This window comes from Alosa sapidissima, chromosome 19 (genome assembly GCF_018492685.1).
Source record: "Alosa sapidissima isolate fAloSap1 chromosome 19, fAloSap1.pri, whole genome shotgun sequence".
Lineage (NCBI taxonomy): Eukaryota > Metazoa > Chordata > Actinopteri > Clupeiformes > Clupeidae > Alosa > Alosa sapidissima.
Genome location: NC_055975.1, coordinates 17,649,010 through 17,667,190, shown reverse-complemented (window position 1 = coordinate 17,667,190; position 18,181 = coordinate 17,649,010). Strand labels below are relative to the sequence as shown.

The 18,181-nt window shown below is 45.3% G+C and overlaps 1 protein-coding gene across 3 annotated transcripts in view; it reads right to left on the bottom strand.

Moving 5' to 3' along the window:
* The window catches only part of crybg1a (crystallin beta-gamma domain containing 1a), a 56,417-nt gene that overhangs the window by 3,172 nt on the left and 35,064 nt on the right, over positions 1-18,181 (bottom strand). For all 3 annotated transcript variants that reach the window (XM_042071743.1, XM_042071742.1, XM_042071744.1), the window contains 17 exons: positions 13,364-17,372; positions 12,829-12,867; positions 11,402-11,520; positions 10,427-10,583; positions 9,612-9,751; positions 7,184-7,310; positions 6,692-6,727; positions 4,847-5,055; positions 4,434-4,560; positions 4,013-4,158; positions 2,896-3,022; positions 2,498-2,527; positions 2,102-2,214; positions 1,588-1,720; positions 1,034-1,173; positions 563-686; positions 81-239 (listed from right to left, as the gene is read on the bottom strand). In XM_042071743.1, coding sequence (XP_041927677.1) covers positions 81-239; positions 563-686; positions 1,034-1,173; positions 1,588-1,720; positions 2,102-2,214; positions 2,498-2,527; positions 2,896-3,022; positions 4,013-4,158; positions 4,434-4,560; positions 4,847-5,055; positions 6,692-6,727; positions 7,184-7,310; positions 9,612-9,751; positions 10,427-10,583; positions 11,402-11,520; positions 12,829-12,867; positions 13,364-17,372 — 5,935 coding nt within the window. The remainder of the gene's footprint in view (positions 1-80; positions 240-562; positions 687-1,033; positions 1,174-1,587; positions 1,721-2,101; positions 2,215-2,497; positions 2,528-2,895; positions 3,023-4,012; positions 4,159-4,433; positions 4,561-4,846; positions 5,056-6,691; positions 6,728-7,183; positions 7,311-9,611; positions 9,752-10,426; positions 10,584-11,401; positions 11,521-12,828; positions 12,868-13,363; positions 17,373-18,181) is intronic.

Below are 18,181 nucleotides of genomic sequence, written 5' to 3'. Positions count from 1 at the left end.
CAGTTCAACTATGCAGAGTAGTGAGCAGTTACTAACACACACACACACACACACACACACACACACACACACCCACCCACCTTGCAGCGCAGCAGGCCGTTGCAGTAGAGCCAGCTCTGCTCAGGCCCTCCGCTCTCCTCCAGGGCCTGCACTCGCAGCAGCTTGATGTCGTCCAGCGGTCCACTCAGCGACATCACAAAGCCTGACTCCTCATTGCGCAGACGCACATACACCGGTTTCTACGCACACACACACACGCACACAGACACACACACACACACACACAGAAACACACACATTCAGATTTGGTGATCTGCCATACTGATCTAGCAGTGATATAATATTTCAGTGCTAATAATGTGCTCCTAGTGCTGATAATTCATGTTTGTTCAGAACAATAACAGAGCACAATGTTCTTCTTCTAGGCCAACTGAGCCAACTGGCAAACGGTCGGCATAAACTGTGGTGGTCTTCCTTTTCCTGGACCAGATGGTTCTACTCTTGTGTCAGGAAGGACGGGTCATTAGAGAGGCTGGTATTTTACCAGGGCAGGGCTCTGTACCTGCATCAGAGGACGCAGGGATCCGATTCGTTGCCAGCCACTGAACTGCAGCCAATCAGATACATTGCCGGGATGGAGGAGGACCTGCCGCCCTCTGTAATTGCTCTGCTCATACAATACCCAGCTGTGTTACACACACGCACATACATACACACACACACACACACACACACACACACACACACACACACCACACACACACACACACACACAGAAAGAGAATCAGGAATTTCAAGCAATGGAACCACGAAAGTACACAGAGTTGCTAACCAGAAAACACATGAAAAATGTACACTTTAGTGCAAGGAAGGACTATAAACATATAGAACCAAATCAAACAGGTGTCTGAGTGTGCTCTCTGCATGTGTAGAAGAATGGCATCACACTGATCTGCATCATTTGTCTCTGGAAGTGTGTGTGTGTGTGTGTGTGTGTGTGTGTGTGTGTGTGTGTGTGTGTGTGTCCACATACATGCCGCCGCTGACCAGTGTTGAGCGTGTGCGGCCATCAATGCCTGCCAGTGACAGGTTCACTACGTTGTCTGTCAACACTGTCCTCCTGCCTCTGAGGTCAGGCTTGAAGAAGAGTGTGATGGAGGGAAGAGATAACTCCTGAGAGAGAAATAGAGAAAGAGGGAGAGAGAGGGGGATGCATTGATGCATTTGAGCAGGTTTGTTTCACACACAGAATAATTTACCTTTAGCAAGCCACCCCCCTCCTAGTTACTGTTGCTACATCTGTCAAACATTGTAGAACTACCCAGGAAGTAGCCAGGAGTTGCCACGTGATGAAAGAAACAGACTGTGGACAAGTTTCCATAGAAGATAAGCAACATGTTTTGGCCAACACATCTTTAATATCACCCCGCAAAGGGATTGGAGTGTTAATAATTATTTTGCCTTGGTGTGAGTGCTCAGAGCTCTTTCTCTCTCTCTATCTCTCTCTCTCTCACACACACACACACACACACACACACACACACACACACACACACACAGACACACACACAGGCACGGCATACTCACGTGTGCTATGGTGTGAATGGAGCAGATGCCAGACTGTGTGTCCTCGCAGCCCATGGCTTCCAGAGTTGAATACTCCCCTTCCTCAAGCACATACATCAGGTCTGTAAACTGAGGCCCTGCAAATGCCACCCAGCTGAACACACACACACACACCCACACACACACACACACACACACAGACACACACACACACCCACACACACACACACACACAGACACACACACACACCCACACACACACCCACACACACACACACACACACACACACACACACAACAAACAAATGCATGTGTGAGCACAGACAATACACCTACAAGTCCTGTTACAAATCCTGGTCACATAAAATCATGTGATTTTATGCTTTTATTGCTTTTATTTGATTTTATGATTTTAATGATTTAAGGATATCTTGAATCCCAAAATAAAGCAATAGTCTTAATGAATCATTTTTAGTCAATGTTTAATCAACCATTTCAATCATTTTAATCATTAGCTTTGTGGCTCTGCTCTCACCTTCCAGACAGAACCTTGCACGAGCTTAGGCGGAACCCATCAGGAAGGCTGGCTGTGCTGTCCTCCAGAAGCAGCGGTTCTCCTTGGAACCCAGGCTCGGGGAACAGCAGTGCCTGAGCGGAGAACATGTTCTGGCTAAGTGAAGGACACTACAGCAACTATACATCCAATGAGCCTCCAAACACACACACACACACACACCATATTCAAGCCTTTATCACTACCTTGGGTGGCTTTACATTATCAAACTATTCCATGAATTATCGACTATGAACTGTCCCATGCTACAGCACATCAGAACTAAGAATTCACACCATTTATAAATGTATTATATAAATTGTTTCTGTTAGTGCCTATTATAATGATAACATACATCTACTGTACATACACACTCACCTTAAACTTGCTCAAAGTATCCACATTGTCCTGGGAAAGTTGGGGGGAAAACAGGGTGAGAATCAGTGGACATTAGAATCAACCACAGTGAGTGCTATTGCTTAAGCCTTGTCATTTAAGTATAAGTATAAGTAAGTATAAGTATAAAGTATAAGTATAAGTATATATACTCTTTTGATCCCGTGAGGGAAATTTGGTCTCTGCATTTAACCCAATCCGTGAATTAGTGAAACACACTCAGCACACAGTGAACACACAGTGAGGTGAAGCACACACTAATCCCGGCGCAGTGAGCTGCCTGCAACAACAGCGGCGCTCGGGGAGCAGTGAGGGGTTAGGTGCCTTGCTCAAACACCACTGACACTGTTGTCCAGTCAGTTCATGTGGTTGCTACTTACCAGCATCACAGGCAAGACGGAGGCCGCCGCCGGGGTCCTGCTGCCCCAGTCCTCAGGGGTGCAGTAGAGGCCCTTCTCCAGCACGTACAGCTCACCACAGAAGCCCTCCTTCTCAAACACCACCCAGCTGTAAGAGGGGACACTCACTCATCAACTACACACAGACACTCCTACAGATGATGTGTGTATTCTACACATCCAGGGCTCAAAGCAATGAATATTTCTGTGCCTGAAGCTATCAAGACATTTATGAGAACGTCATATATACTGTAGTCTAATTGCCTATTTTCAAATCTTAAATGCACTAGCTCATCCTTGAATTCAGGCACAGTGCTTGAACACTTTAAGCCCTGCATATGTAGTTAATCCAAAGCCAATTTCCGACACAATCAGAAGACATTCACTAAGCCACTAAAACCCCCACAGTATACAATTAACAGTGGTGATGACAGCAGGTCATAGCTACTGCTCTATGTCATGACTACCATCTCTCACCCGTATCACACACACACACACACATTTCCCAAAAGAAAACCATCTGCCAGGCAGCTTATGATGCAAGCAAGACCCATGATATTGTGCAACTAAATGTGCTGCAGATATGCCAGAAAGACCGCACACTGCCTCAGCACCCCGTCCTGACTTGTTCACTTGCAAATCAGTGTGGACAGGCCATCCTACTGATCTCAGATCAGCTGTTAGAGGCAAAGCAGATGAGTGTGCAGTGACCATAGAGACAGGACTGGGGCAGAGAAAGACTGCAGGGAAAGGCTGGAGCAGGTGATATCATATGGAGTTATATTACCACAGAAACGGTGGACAACGTGAGATCATTCGGAGACTGGTGTTTGTAAGCAGGGTTGGATTAGAGTGCCAGGATTAAGGTAACAGAGATGTCCTGTTGTATCTCTGTGCGTGTGTGTGTGTGTGTGTCTAAGTGTGTTGTTCTCAGTCAATAGACACACCCACCAACAGTCTGGCAGAAAAACGCTTAGAGAAACATGACACCAGTGCATAGATACACTGTGAACATACAGGTGCAGTATGGATAATGGCATGTGTGTGTGTGTGTGTGTGTGTGTGTGTGTGTGTGTGTGTGTGCATGCTATGTACTTACATGCCAGACAGCACATCCATAGACCTTGTCCTTGAGCCATATCCAGTATTTTCCATATTCGGCACAGGAACAAACAGGTCTATGTTCACACCTCTGTCCCCGAAATCCAGCTCACTGAACATCTTCAGATGGGGGGACGTCAGATCCTGTGGACAGGGGAAGAGCGAGAGAGACAGAGAGAGAGAGAGAGAGAGAGAGAGAGACAGATAAGAAATGGAGATGGAGAGAATAGTATATGTCACTTCAGAGACTTGGAGGTTATGTGCATGTGCTTTCACAGATGGTGTTGTTGTGTATACACTATGTACTGTGTAAATGTGTGTGTGTGTGTGTGTGTGTGTGTGTGTGTGTATGTGCGTGTGTGTGTATATGTGTGCGTGTGTGTATGTATGTGTGTGTGTGTGCGTGTGTGTGTACACACCGACTGCACAGGTCGTAGAGACATCAGTGTGTCCCCTAAGCCTCCCCAGGCTGAACAGTCTGCATACTCCCCTTCCTCCAGAAGATACTGTGGACCCTCAAAACCAGGCTCTCCATAACCCACCCACCTGTAGGGTCAAACAACATTACAGGACATTATCAGCATTTTTCCTGATGTAGCCTTTTGTGTAAGATGTGTATGTATATTTTTGCACATGTTATATATGTTTGTTCATATATAAAATGTGTTTCAGGATGAGATATTTAAAGAACTATATTCACTTTAGTTATATAGTTATAGCTATAAAGTTATTATATAGTTTATATTATATAGTTATTTTGTATTACGTAGTAGCCTATATTTATTAGGTGTTTATTGTATGTCAAGCAAAGCATACAGAGCAGAGGACTCACAATCCCCCAACTATCTTGATGGAGCCCACAGTGCTCAGTGTCTTCTTCCTGTCAGCTGGGCTGTTGGGGCATCCTTCTCTCTCCTCCTCTCCCTCTTTCTCCTCCTCCTTCTCCTCCTCCTCCTCTCCCTCCCCCTCTCCAAAGTCCCAAACGTCGGAGTCCAGCAGCATGCACTCTCCCTGGAACTGGGCCTTCTCGTAGACCAAGGCCTGAGGTGAACACATTCCAGGGGGTCAGAAGATGGAATGCTGACAGGGCCAGCTGGTGTTTATCTTTTGCTTTCACCGGAATGTTCTACAACAGCGCCGGAGTGGTGGGTTTTTAGGAGGAAGCGCGCAGTCTGACTCCCTCAGAGAAAAATACCTACAGAACTCTCTCAGGATCCTCCACAGCTGAGGCAAGCTGTGACAGCAGCAGACTGTATCTGATCTCTTGCAAGTCTAGCAGTTAAACATGGCTATGTTAAAGAGGCTGATCCTGGTGAAAGATTGTTTAAATGTGAACTCAACAGCCAATCAACTGCATTCCTTTCTTCACTGCTTCTTCAGGGCTGATGGCATGGAATACTGTACTTTTCAATCCGAATCAATGCAGAAATGCACAATGCACATGTAGAACAAGCAACTACTGTAGTGTATTGTGAGTGAGTGAGACAAAAACGTTTAATGGATCCTAATGGAGGACTACATCTTTAAGGCCCTTAGTCTAGTTCCAACTAATGCTGGGAACCTGATAGTCTCACAATATTCACTTTAACTTCATTTGATTTTTTTTAGCGCTCATGACTAGGTCTCTTCACAGAAACGTTGGCATAAACCTATCCCTGTGGTCACTTCAGCAGACAAAACTCTGCTGTGTAAGAAACTTTGGGCAACTGTGATCACTGGACCAAAGCTGAGGCACAATACAGCATTGTGAGTCCTGGACTGGACTCGGTAAGAGGCTGTGTAAGCTGAGAGGAGACTGGGCCTGCAGACAAGCAGCACTTTCAGCAGTGCCCAATTCGGCAGCGCTCTTAGTCCCAGCTGAGACACACAAGACACACTCACACACACTCTCAGATATGATACACACACACACACACACTCTCTTGGAAAACATAAACACACAAACATGCATACACACAAACACACACACACACACACAGACACACACGTATACACAAGAACAACACACACACCCCTACTCAGAAAACACACACACACAAACCCGCAAAAATACACACACACATACACAAACACAAACACACGCACACACACACACACACAAGCACACACACATCAGTGAGCTGCGGGCCTAGTGCCACACCTTCACCCTGCCCAAGAGAGAGAAAAAGAGAGAGAGCAAGAGAGAGCACACAGTGAGCTAACTGCCCTGCACTAAAGGGCCTCTGTGTCTCAGCAAAGGTCCAGTGCCCTTTTGTTACTGACTCCACTATTGTTCTCAACGATTCTCCAGCCTGACAAAAGCTTTTGCATTCATCTAAAAGAGCAGAGACGACAAGATGGACATCACAGCATCGGATTTCAGCTTTGCTGGCAAGAAATACATAGAAACAATGTGACATTTAACCCAAAATGCCAAAAGCCAAATTAAAGTTATGCTTGGAGTAACACTGGATTGTCCCTGGCCATACTCACAATGTTGTGTGTATAACTGTTAAACCCTGCAATGTTCTGTGATGCTGGGTAAATTGTCTTGCTGTCATTATAAGAAACCGTATCACTAATTTCCACATCAACACAGTGAAAGAATGATCAACTTTATCGTCAGCCATTCTCCAGAGCTTGCAGAGGTATTAAACTACTGTGATGAATGATACAAATATAATGTGTGTTGTATTACCTTGACGTCATATGGATTTTCCACTTTAATCCCACCCTGAGGAAGAAATAATACATACTCATCATACAAATATTCAATATCTAGTATACATTCACACCTTTATGTGTTTGAAAGGTTACTTACAGTACATATTATTCAATGTGTTGTGTAAATATTATTATTATATTTAATTAGTCTAGCCCAACCGAGTGTGAGTAGGAGTGTGAGATCATGTTAGGTTGGAGTGTGAAAATGTGTTAGGTAGGAGTGTGAGATTGTGTTAGGTAGGAGTGCGAGATTGTGTTAGGTAGGAGTGCGAGATTGTGTTAGGTAGAAGTGCGAGATTGTGTTAGGTTGGAGTGTGAGATTGTGTTAGGTTGGAGTGTGAGATTGTGTTAGGTAGGAGTGCGAGATTGTGTTAGGTAAGAGTGCGAGATTGTGTTAGGTTGGAGTGCGAGATTGTGTTAGGTAGGAGTGTGAGATTGTGTTAGGTTGGAGTGCGAGATTGTGTACCATTTTCAGGGGCCTCAGGGATCCCACAAAGGGGCTTGGGAAGCCCCAGGCCTCTGGATAATGAAACTCTCCAGCCTCCAGCACTGATAACATACCCTGAAACCCTGGGTCACTATACACCAACCACCTGGAGACACAAATACACACACACACACACACACACACACACACACACACACACACACACACACACACACACACACAAACACACAAATATGCAGACACAGACACACCCACACAGGGACAAAATAATTATAACAGGTCTGGTAAAGGTAAACAGTTTGACTGCTAGGTATATGTTTACTCACTCACAGGTACACACAGGTATACAGTCTAATTCTGCTGTTATACTGTCACACATAAACAGCATGACTAAACTAACAGATGTAAACAAGGGGATTGCGACAGGGCAGCGAAACATGTCACAGAGAGAATGGCTACAGGAATGTTTTTTTTCTCTTTTAGGCAAGCATGAGCAGGCTGTTAACATTCCAGAGATATACACATACAGCTACACAAACACACACACACACACACACACCCACCCACCCACACACACACACACACACACACACACAGACAGACACACACACACACACACACACACACCCACCCACCCACACACACACACACACACACACACACACACACACACACACACACACACACACACAGACAGACACACACACACACACACACACAAGCATAAAACAGGGAGTGGCAAAGGATGGAGAGGATGGGCTCTGCTTTGCACTTTGATATACTGAGACATCACATGGCAGTGGCAGGGCTTGAAAACAATCCAAGGTTGAGAAATCTCGACTAATCATATGACACGTGTTTTTATTACCATGGTAACAAAGCAGGGCTTAAAATTATTTTTTTTTCAAAATGGGGGGGAATTCCCCTCTTAGGTTATTCATATAGGGGGGATTTACACAATTTGGGGGGGGGGGGGGGGTTGGTTATGATACCAAGTCAAGAATTGCGATTTCGATACTTCTTCGATACTTTTTTAAAAATGTATTTGATTTGGGGGCCCCCACCACCTTGACGTCATCAGTAATATTGAATATACTGTAGTGGGATCATTCGCAACAGTAGCCATCCTAGATTCTGCTTGACTCTCTCCACACACACAAACACACACTGAAAATGATGGCCTGTGTGATATGTTTCTATTTCATATATTTTTAAATTCATATAGTGTATTTCGTTAATAATGTATAGTATTTTACTAGTAATTACTAGTAGCTAAACATATTTAGTAATTTGAATGCTTCATATTGATTTTTAAACCATTACATTTAGGCATATCTTTAATGTGGTGTGTAGGTCTAATTGAATGCACATTGGTGATGTGTAGGTGTAATTGAGTGCCTGTCACTTTAAGAAATACGTGAGAGTAATTAGCCTTCATCCTGACGGTTTTAGGCTAGTGAATAAAAGTTGTGCATAGTGCATAAGGATATGTGGATGCAATTCATTATGTTTTCTATGTCATTAGATAAAATAAATGTTCAAAAAACTAACTAATCGAAGACAACCTTTCTGGGATCAAGTGTTTTGTAATGTTCACTAATGATTTTAGTGAGCATTACTGGCAGACGTGACCTGAGCTAGCAGGGTAGTTACCAAGGAGCTCTCTCCAGATGTAAAAGTTAACCATGGCTGCGTAGCCTATTTGCATGAGCGCAAAGTGGTTCTCTATCTCTCTCTTTCTCTCTCTCTCTCTCTCTCTACGTGTGTGTCTGCGTCTGCATGAGGCTATGTTCAATTCAACTCGGTAGTTGATCCGTCCGGTCAATAGCACCGCATTTACGCCACTTCATGATTAGATTAACGTCATCAGACAGGCTGTAAAAGTGTATGCGGGAATTTCTCGCATTATGATGGCTAGAGTTGCGGGACTTGAACAAATTATGCACAATACCCACAATCCCGCAGTGATATTTAGGCCCTGCAAAGGCATGCTGCAGTATGGTCAATGTGGCATTCTGACTCCCCATTCTCGGCAATAACTAAATAGCAGTAGTTATAAGTAGTTATAAGTACTCACACACACACACACACACACACACACACACACACACACACACACTCACACAATTACAGAGAGAGAAAAAGAGAAACAGTGAGAGAAAGAATGAGGAGAGAGAGAAAAGAGCGAGGGAGAGAGAAAGTTAAGAGAAAGTGAACATTTGCATGTGGTCCATGGCTGAGTCTGGCATGCCACACTGCCCAGGCGGGTTTTCAGTTCCCTTAAATACGCAGTCAGTTTTTCCAGGACTGGAGAATACTATTTAATAACACGCGCGCACACACACACACACACACACACACACACACAGTCACACACAGTCACACACACACACACACACACACACACCGAACACAACCACACACAGTAGGGAGAACTGAAACTCACACTCCAGAGTGGATTCTGATGGAGGCGGTGTTCTGGGGGATGGAGTAAGAGCACACCTCCGGGGTGAAGTCGGTGAAGGTGGAGACGCGGCCCAGACCGTTGGGCTCAGTGAACAAGTCGATTCTCGGCATGCTGTAGTCCTACGGTCAGCAGAACAACAACAATATCTTTATTTGGGACCATTTGAATTAAAGGTGCATTTTGGTTTAATTCAAATAAACAATGAACTGCAGCTAAGCTACAAGTGCACAATTCTTACAATTCTTAGTTATGTCTCAAAGAATATTTTACACAAAATACATAGTTAGGTAAGTTTGTTCATGTATGCACAATACACAAATACATAATTGAATATCTCTAAATATTTAAATATGTCTAAACACAAAAAATGTAGGGGAATCGTTTGCCTTTAATACTGCAAACAAACTGTCACTAGATTAGATTAGATTCAACTTTATTGTCATTGTGCCGAGTACAAGTCAACGACAACGAAACACAAAAACAACGAAATGCAGTTGAGATGGGATGGGCATTTCCTGGATAATAAATTATATTCCCAGTTACATTCCACACCTCTGACGCACCTGCTGAACATTTTTTATTTGGCAACAGCATATCAAGACCTTTAGTCACAATGTGTTGTGTCTGTTCATGCGTACAATGAATATTTATTTGCATGGACAGGTATATCAAACCAACAGTTAACCAATAACATTGACACATTCTGTTGAAGTATGTGACAACATCATTTGTCTTCAAGTTTCAATGCATGCTTGCACCTGCATTTGAAAGTTAGTTGTAGAACTGTCACTCACCCTCACTGCCAGCCGTATGGATCCGATCTTCAAGGGGGTCGTTGGCATGGCGAGTCCCGGTGGCTCCGGTTCCGGCCACATGTTCTGCAGCTCCATGGGCCCTTCCTCCAGAGCCACCATCCGGCCCTGGAACCCCGGCATCTCGTATAGCAGCCAGCTGCGGTCAAAGGAACAGGACAGGACAGGACGTGATGTCATGAAAAGAGGAAGTGTTCGCAACAGGCTTAGTCACCTAACCACATAGCTGTCCGCCCGAGGTAGTTAGGCAGAACAGGAGCATGTCAGGACTAATGATGACTAATAACACATGACTCATAAGAGGAGTGTGACTGACTAAGCGAGACTGAGCGAGAAAACAGCGCTGTAGCTCGGAGTCAGCTGGATTTAATTAACTCGTTACATTGTCAAGCATCCCCAAGCAAGAGGCTTAGGTGGGAACAACAACAGGACCTACTGTGCATGTGATGGGCCGAGGATTGGATTTGCTCATAGCTTTAGAATTTGAAGTGGTCTATAATAGAAGTGTTCTGTTTCTTCATCCTTGTTTAGACTGCTAATAGGTACCTCATAAATACTGATTTAGTGGAGAAGTGCTGGCTAAAAATACCTGCACATGTTTAACAATTGCGAAAAGTCAACAGTATCAGTTATATAAACAAATTTGCATACCTGCTCCTACAACCATGTTGAAAGGCTACCTTCCAGTTTGTTTATTTAGTCCCTAAATCAAAGCCTACCGGAAGGTTCAGTAGAGCTGAAATGAATTGCCTTAGGGCTTTTACTGTGTGTTCCTGAAAAGTCAACGGCCAACAGTATCAGCAAAAGTTCAAGTAAATAAAATCCCTTTTATGGACCCCTGCCAGTAAACCAGCTGATATCACTCCTGATTGAAGAGCCATGCAAACAGGAGTTGGACTGTAACCCTGGGGAGGATTTCCCCATCATGAGTTAGATATTCTAGCATCCAGCTCTTACCATCCTCTGACCACCTTGATTGAGATGACAGGAGACAGCTGCAGGAAGGAAGCATCCTCCACGTCCCCAAAGATCTCAGCCGCCTGGCCGCCAAACTCAGCCTGCTCAAACACCACCATCTGTGAAGAGGATAGACAGACAGATCAGACACTGATCAATCTGATATCCACACACCCTTCAGAGATAACAGAGATGCCTGATAACCAATCTGCCTTTTCCCATATTGGTAAAAAAAAAATAATACTTAACAGGGCTCTACACTAAAAAAAAATTTCAGGAGCACTTGTGCGCCCAAGTTAAAAAAATTTAGGAGCACAGACAAAAATTTGGGCGCACAGTCAGTTAAGTCACATTAAGAATGACTGACAACATTTAGGCTACAGGAAACAGGATTTTAAAGATCAGTGCCTACTTTATTTTCAGTCTGTTCTATTTTCCTACATTTTGTTAATGTAAAATAATATAATACATAGCCATATTTGCATTTAGCCTGTATATCAAGTATCCTGACAAATGTAGGCTAATTTATTTATTTGTGAATCCATCTATAGCTAAACCAAATATGCCCATGGTGACCTATCTGACTGCATACTGCCTAATACTTCTACTAAAACAGTCCATTTTCTCTTCCACAAAACCCAACATAGGCTAATCAAGGATATATGTTTTATACTTTTAGTTTTTATTCGAAATATCTGCATTGATAGGGGCAGTAGGCAAACGTTAGGCCTACTTTCGTTTTGCACTTCAGCTTGTATTCGGTGTAAACAAACAAGCATGCGTGGAAGCCTGGAGTTGTCAGTAGTGTTCTACCTTTGAATAAAATGGGAGTATTACGGGAGGCTACTTTTGTGCCGGTTCGCTACAGCTATATTTTGCATATTGCAGCCAATACGTCAACTGGGCTGAAATGCATGTTAGGTTACCTTTCCTTCTCTCACTGCATTCTCAGAATCTCACCCTGTTCCTCCTATATCCAATGAATTCGGTGGATAGAAGAACTAATTTCTTCAATCTTTGCATCTTGGCTAGCTAGTCTAACTTTCCGCTTTTTCTGCGCGCTCTTGGATTTGATAGAAGCGACTACTAGCGAGTCACAACGCGAAACTGCTAGCGTTGATGGGAGGTGTAGTTTTTATGCTGCATTCGCGACGTGATTCTATGGTTTGCACCAGTAATGTTTCTCGATGTTGCGGTGTATTTTGTAGACAAAGATTGACATGGTTAGAAGTCATTCGCACCAATGCGCCTAAATATTTTTTGGCACTCGCACGGCATCATTTTTACTCGCATGTGCGAGTGAAATGGGCGCACTGTAGAGCCCTGCTTAAGTTAAAGTTTGAATTACAGGTATTTTCATAGGGACAAGTTGAGACTAACAGAACTCTAAGGGAAATTTAAAGGAAGCCATGAGCAGAAAGACACACCTTTCCTGGGCGTTTGTGGAATCCTCTTGATGTGGGAATCTATAAGAATGACAATCAGAAGACATATTTATAAAAGGCTGACAATGAGTCAGACAAGTAATGGCTAATATTCTCAGTTTGTATTTCATAACTTATGCAATCCCAATAACACACAAATGAAAAAATACACTTGAGAGAGGGTGGTGTAGTGAGAGAAAGGGGGAAAGGGTGACAGATGTAAAAAAAAAGAGAGGTTGACAAACTCTGTGGAAAATTACTAAACAGGCCCAGACCCAGCCTTCCAACAGTAAAAAGTACAAAAAAAAACAGCTACTACAGTAACAAAGGGATGAAGCAGAGCAGACAGAAAGAGAGTGGGAAATGAGAGCAGAAGAAAAGATACAGAGTGGCACTGACATATCAGGGTCACACCTAAGCTTTTCATGTCTCTTTGATCATGTTCATCCAGCTAGAAGATGCTACACAGGCCTCAGTCATCACAACTTTCTAATAAAACTATTAATGTAACAGTAACCCCCGCAGTAAAAGAACTCACCTTGACCGGTGTTGGTGGTAGTTTGCTCTTAGGTGGAGGCTGGATGATGTGTGGAGGAGGGGTGAGTCCAAGGAGGTTGTGCTGATGTATGCCTGAGGTGAGTGGATTTGGGGCACTGTTATTTTCCTGTGTTGGCAGCAGAGAAGGTGGCTCAAAGGCCTTTGGATTACTGGCAGGGGTGTCATTCTTCTTGACATACTTCTCCAGCAGGTCAGGCAGATGGACGTCAGTAAAGGAAGGTGGAGACGGACAGGTGGGACTGGGTTGTAACTCAGGTGAGCTACGCTCTGCAGGGGTAACGGCCTCACCTGCCTCAGGCATAGCAGAGAAAGGAGTCCTAACAGGTTTATTCCACTGCATTAGACTGGACAAGATGGAGATTCGCCCCAGCCTTGACGAAGCCAACCCACTCTCCTCAGCTGCCTCTTTGTCTATGTTGTCGTCCTCATCGAGGAGTTTGCCCTCGCCCCTGTGGTGCTCTCTTCCAGCTCTCTCTTCGCAGCTTGGTCGTGAGGAGGACTTGATTTCGTGGTATATCATGCTGTCCTCGGTCATGCGCTTGCGTGGGACCTTGGTTTTGTCCCTGTTACTTCTGTTAATGACCATAGCGGGAGACAGATCTCTTGCGAAGTTCTTTTTCCTTTTCCCAAAATCAAACGTTTTGGGGTCGAATACCTTCTCAGAGTTGTCTTCCTTGATGGCGGGCATCGCAAAGGGAGGGGAGGGCAGCTTGGCCTGGCCAGGTCTCCTGGGAGGGAATGAGAAAGGTGTGCCCAGCTCCTTGATGTTCCGGATGAAGTTATCAAAGTCGTCCGATGCATCAAGGTTGTCGTCATCACTGACAGAGCAATCCATATTCCTCTCTGCACGCTTCTTGCCAAATTTGTTGTCTACATCTAGCCAGCTGGATGGGGCATCCTGATTACACTTCTTTGTGGAGCTGAGGTTCAGGGAGAGGAGGTTTTTGGGAGGATCGTTGACTACTGTGGTTGCTTTATGAGTTTTAGACTTCTCAGTGTCCTCCTGGGGGTTTAAGGCAGCAAATGTCACTTTCTCTTTGACTTCAGCTTTGTTTTTAATGGGCAGGAGATCTTGAATGGCCGGAGAGACCACAGGTGCCATGTGCTCTTTAGGAGCATGTTCAGCATCTCTTGTCTTTGGTTTTGGCAAGTTGGAGAGAGTCACTGGTTTCTCATCTGGACATTTGGAAGAAATGATCTTTGGTGCTTCTTCGACTTTATTTTGGTTTGTGGTGTTCTGTATCAGAGTTTTATTCATCTGTTGGGAGTCTTTGGAGTCCTGTTGCTCTTTGGGTTTGTCTGCTAGTTTCTCAATTTCTTGCTGTATTTCGCTATTATCAGTTGGGGTCTTAATGCTCTCTGCAGTCTCCTCTGCTGTCTTTGAATGTCTCTTTTTCTTTTTCCTCATTTCTCTCGCTTCACCTGTGTTCACAGGTGCATCTGCAACCAATGGTTTGCTCTCCTCTGGTGTTAAAACGGTTTCTTCTTTCTTCAGGGATTCTGTGACGCTCCTCTGTTGACTCTCTCGAGATGTTTCCTTCTCAGCTTTGCTTAAGTCTTTCTCTGTGACTGCAGTAAACACTGCTGTGGGTGGACCTGCTGCAGTAGCATCCAGGCCGTTCTCCACTGGCCTCTCCGTGTGCTTAGCCTTCACTTCTTTGGAGACGTCTGAGGCATTCTGGATTGATGCAGTGTTTTTCTGACTCTTGGGAGGTTTGTCGACACGGTCTGGTGATGGAGGCTTAGGAGATTTTAATTCCTGTGGTTCAGCTGTAGCCTTTCCTTTTTGTTTTGGTGTCTTTTCTACAGACATCTTTTCAGGAACCGGCTTTTTTTCTACACATTCTACTGAAGCAGTAGCTGATTCCTTGTCTTTTAGAAGTGCAAAGGTGTGATCAGATGGGATAGGTTTGGGAGATTTCACTTCCTGTTGCTCTGATTTATCCTTTCCTTTTTGTTTTGGTGTCTTCTCAACAGCCTTCTCAGGAGCAGGCTTTTCCTCAGAAACTTCTGCTGTGGTTTTACAAGCCTCTCTGTTCTTTGGGCTCATAGGCGGTTCGATGTTTGATGAAGGCAAGTTAGATGAGGTGGGTTTGTTTGTCTTCACCTCCTCTGGGTCTTTCCCTTTCTGTTTGGTCGTCTTCTCCACAGCAGGCTTTGCAGGAGCTTGCTTCTCCACCACATGCCCTGCTACACTCACCATGCTTGATTTTCCCTTTTCTCCTTTCTCTTGCGCATGTTTACTTTCCATCCTCGCGGGGCGGCCCACATCTGGCTTGCTCTGCTGTACCTTGTCCGCGGGATCCACATCTGGCTTGGTCTGCTCTTCATTTGTTTGAGATTTACAGCCCCCGGAGTCAGTGGACTCTGCGTCGGATTTCGTAACAGTCTCATCACTGCTGCTGCTGTAGTTTGTCTCGCTCGGTGTGTTGCCCATGTCAGTAACAGCCACTGCCTCTCTCTCAGCCTTCTCTGTGGAGGACTTCTTTGCGAGTCCCTGCTCTGGAGTCTGCTGCTCTGTCACTGGAGCTGCGAGCTGGGCAGAATTTTCCGCCTTCTCACCACCCCTCAAAGTTTTGAGTTTTGTGGGGCTCTTGAGGCGGGATGGGAGGGGTTTTCTAGCCAGAGGAGGCTTCTTGTTTGGGCTGCAGCTCTCTCCTTGCTCCACTCCTGAGGCGCCTTCTACAGCTGCAGCTCTCACAGTTCCACTGTGTTCAGCGTCTGAGCCTCTGCTGTCAGCGCTGTGTCCGTTTGTACACTGTGAGTCACGTTTCTCTGGCTTGGCCTCTGCCAGTACCGTTGGGCTGAGTGACTCACCCTCTCCGTGGCTGGAGTCCTCGCTCGAAGACTGCCAGGGGGGGCTGGACAGAGAGGGGCGGGGCAGCCGACTTCCTGTAGGTGAGGCCTCTGATTTGCCTTTCCTGGAGCTCTCATGGAGGGAGGGGCCAGCACCGTCTGTGCTCAGCTGCGGCTGCTGCTGCTGGTTGCTCCTGGAAGGGGAGAGAGGGGCCATGTTTGCCAATCTGTTTTTGAGCAGGGCGCTCTTTCCACCTGAGTCACTTATCTTGACTTTACCGTCGACGGGCTTCCTGACTGAGGCGCCCTCAGTGACTTTAGGGAGCCTGCTCTTGGCCATGGGTGTCTGTGCTTGTGATTTAACACTGTAATTTTCCTTGGGTCCACTTGGTGCGCCTGTGTTTTTCAAAAAAGCGCCCTGTCTCCTCTCCAGACTTTTCTCTACTGTAGTCAATTCAGAGGGCTTTCCTGTTTGGTCTCGGCTAATGTGCCTGTTGTCAGCCTCTCTCAGTGGGAGGGGGCTGGCAGGCTCCTCAGAGGGTGTGGCCTCCTCAGACCCTGGCACTGCCTCTGTGGTTGGTCTTGTGGCACTGGGCGCCTTCAGGATTTTTCCGTCTGTTTTCGTCTCAGTCTCCCCAGGCAACAAAGCAATCCGGTCGCCTAAATTAGGGTCATCTGACTTTGGCCCGTTCCCCTTTTCTTCTCGCTCTTTCCCAAATGTCAAACGACCACTAACATCTCCACTGCCATCCGTTCCTTGGGCAGTTTTTGGAGCACCATCAGAGAAAGACATTTTTGGAATTTTAGACTTAATCTCTGTCTGGCTGTTGTTAGGTGACTCCTTTATTGTAGGCGACCTGGGTTCCCTTCCGGTCTTGGGAGTTTTCTGTGGTTCCCCATCACTCACCAACAAGGTCCGGCCCTTTTCTGCTGTTGCTTTGGTCTTTGGGGCCACTGGCGGGCGCTGAGCTGAGGTAGGAGACTCATTAGGTTCACTGTCCGCCTGTCTGATTGGTCTGCTGACGACCCCTGACCCCAGCCGGCTTATTTGCAATTTGGAAACTGGCATTTCGGTGTTGACAGTGGCTGTGGGAAGTTTGTCTACGTGCTGAATGCCTGGATTCTCCTCAGGAGCATCTGTCCCAGGCTCTGTTGTCTCCTCTAGCAGCTGCTTGCTTTCTACTTTCACATTTCTGCAAAATGACAACAGAATTATAGTCTGCTCCTAGTAGACATGTTTCTTTCTCAGTCTCTCTCTCTCTCACACACACACACACACACACACACACACACACACACACACACACACACACAGCAAAAGACAGGAAGGAAAAACCTGCTCAGGGAAGGAGAGCCACAGTGAATTCTCTCTCTCTCCCTGATATACCCACAAGACATACTCATGCAAACACACGTGCAACTACACACCCACACAAACACATGCGTGACCAAGGAAAGAACAAAACTACACACACGTAGAGCACACCAAATGCACTTCAGTAATTTCCCCCAAAAAAACACAGTAAACATGAAAAGGCAGATTCCTCTGGTAGCGTGTCAACACACCGATTACAGGTAATTAAACCACATGTTACAACCCCACTAAGTAGCAAATGTGCTGTCAAAAGGACCTCTGTATAGGTCTCGCATAGGGTTAAACAGCCTGTAGTAAAAAGCCACAATAACAACAGGGCTGGTGTACTCTAAAGCTTCAAGGACACATCTGTAATTTTCAAAACTCTCCCTAGTCTAGAGTGAAGAATGTAATAAGATGTACAGAAATGAAAATTGGCCCAAATCCTTTTCCACATCCCATGATATGTTTATGGCTCTCTCTCTCTCTCTCTCTCTCTCTCTCTCTCTCTCAGTCTCTCTCTCTCCACCTTTCTTTCTCTGTGTGTTAAGTTGTTATGAAACTCAACACTGCTCTGCTGAAGAATGAGCCACCCTCATTTACTTCTATCCATTACAGACCCTTTTTTCTCATTCACTAAAAAAGAAA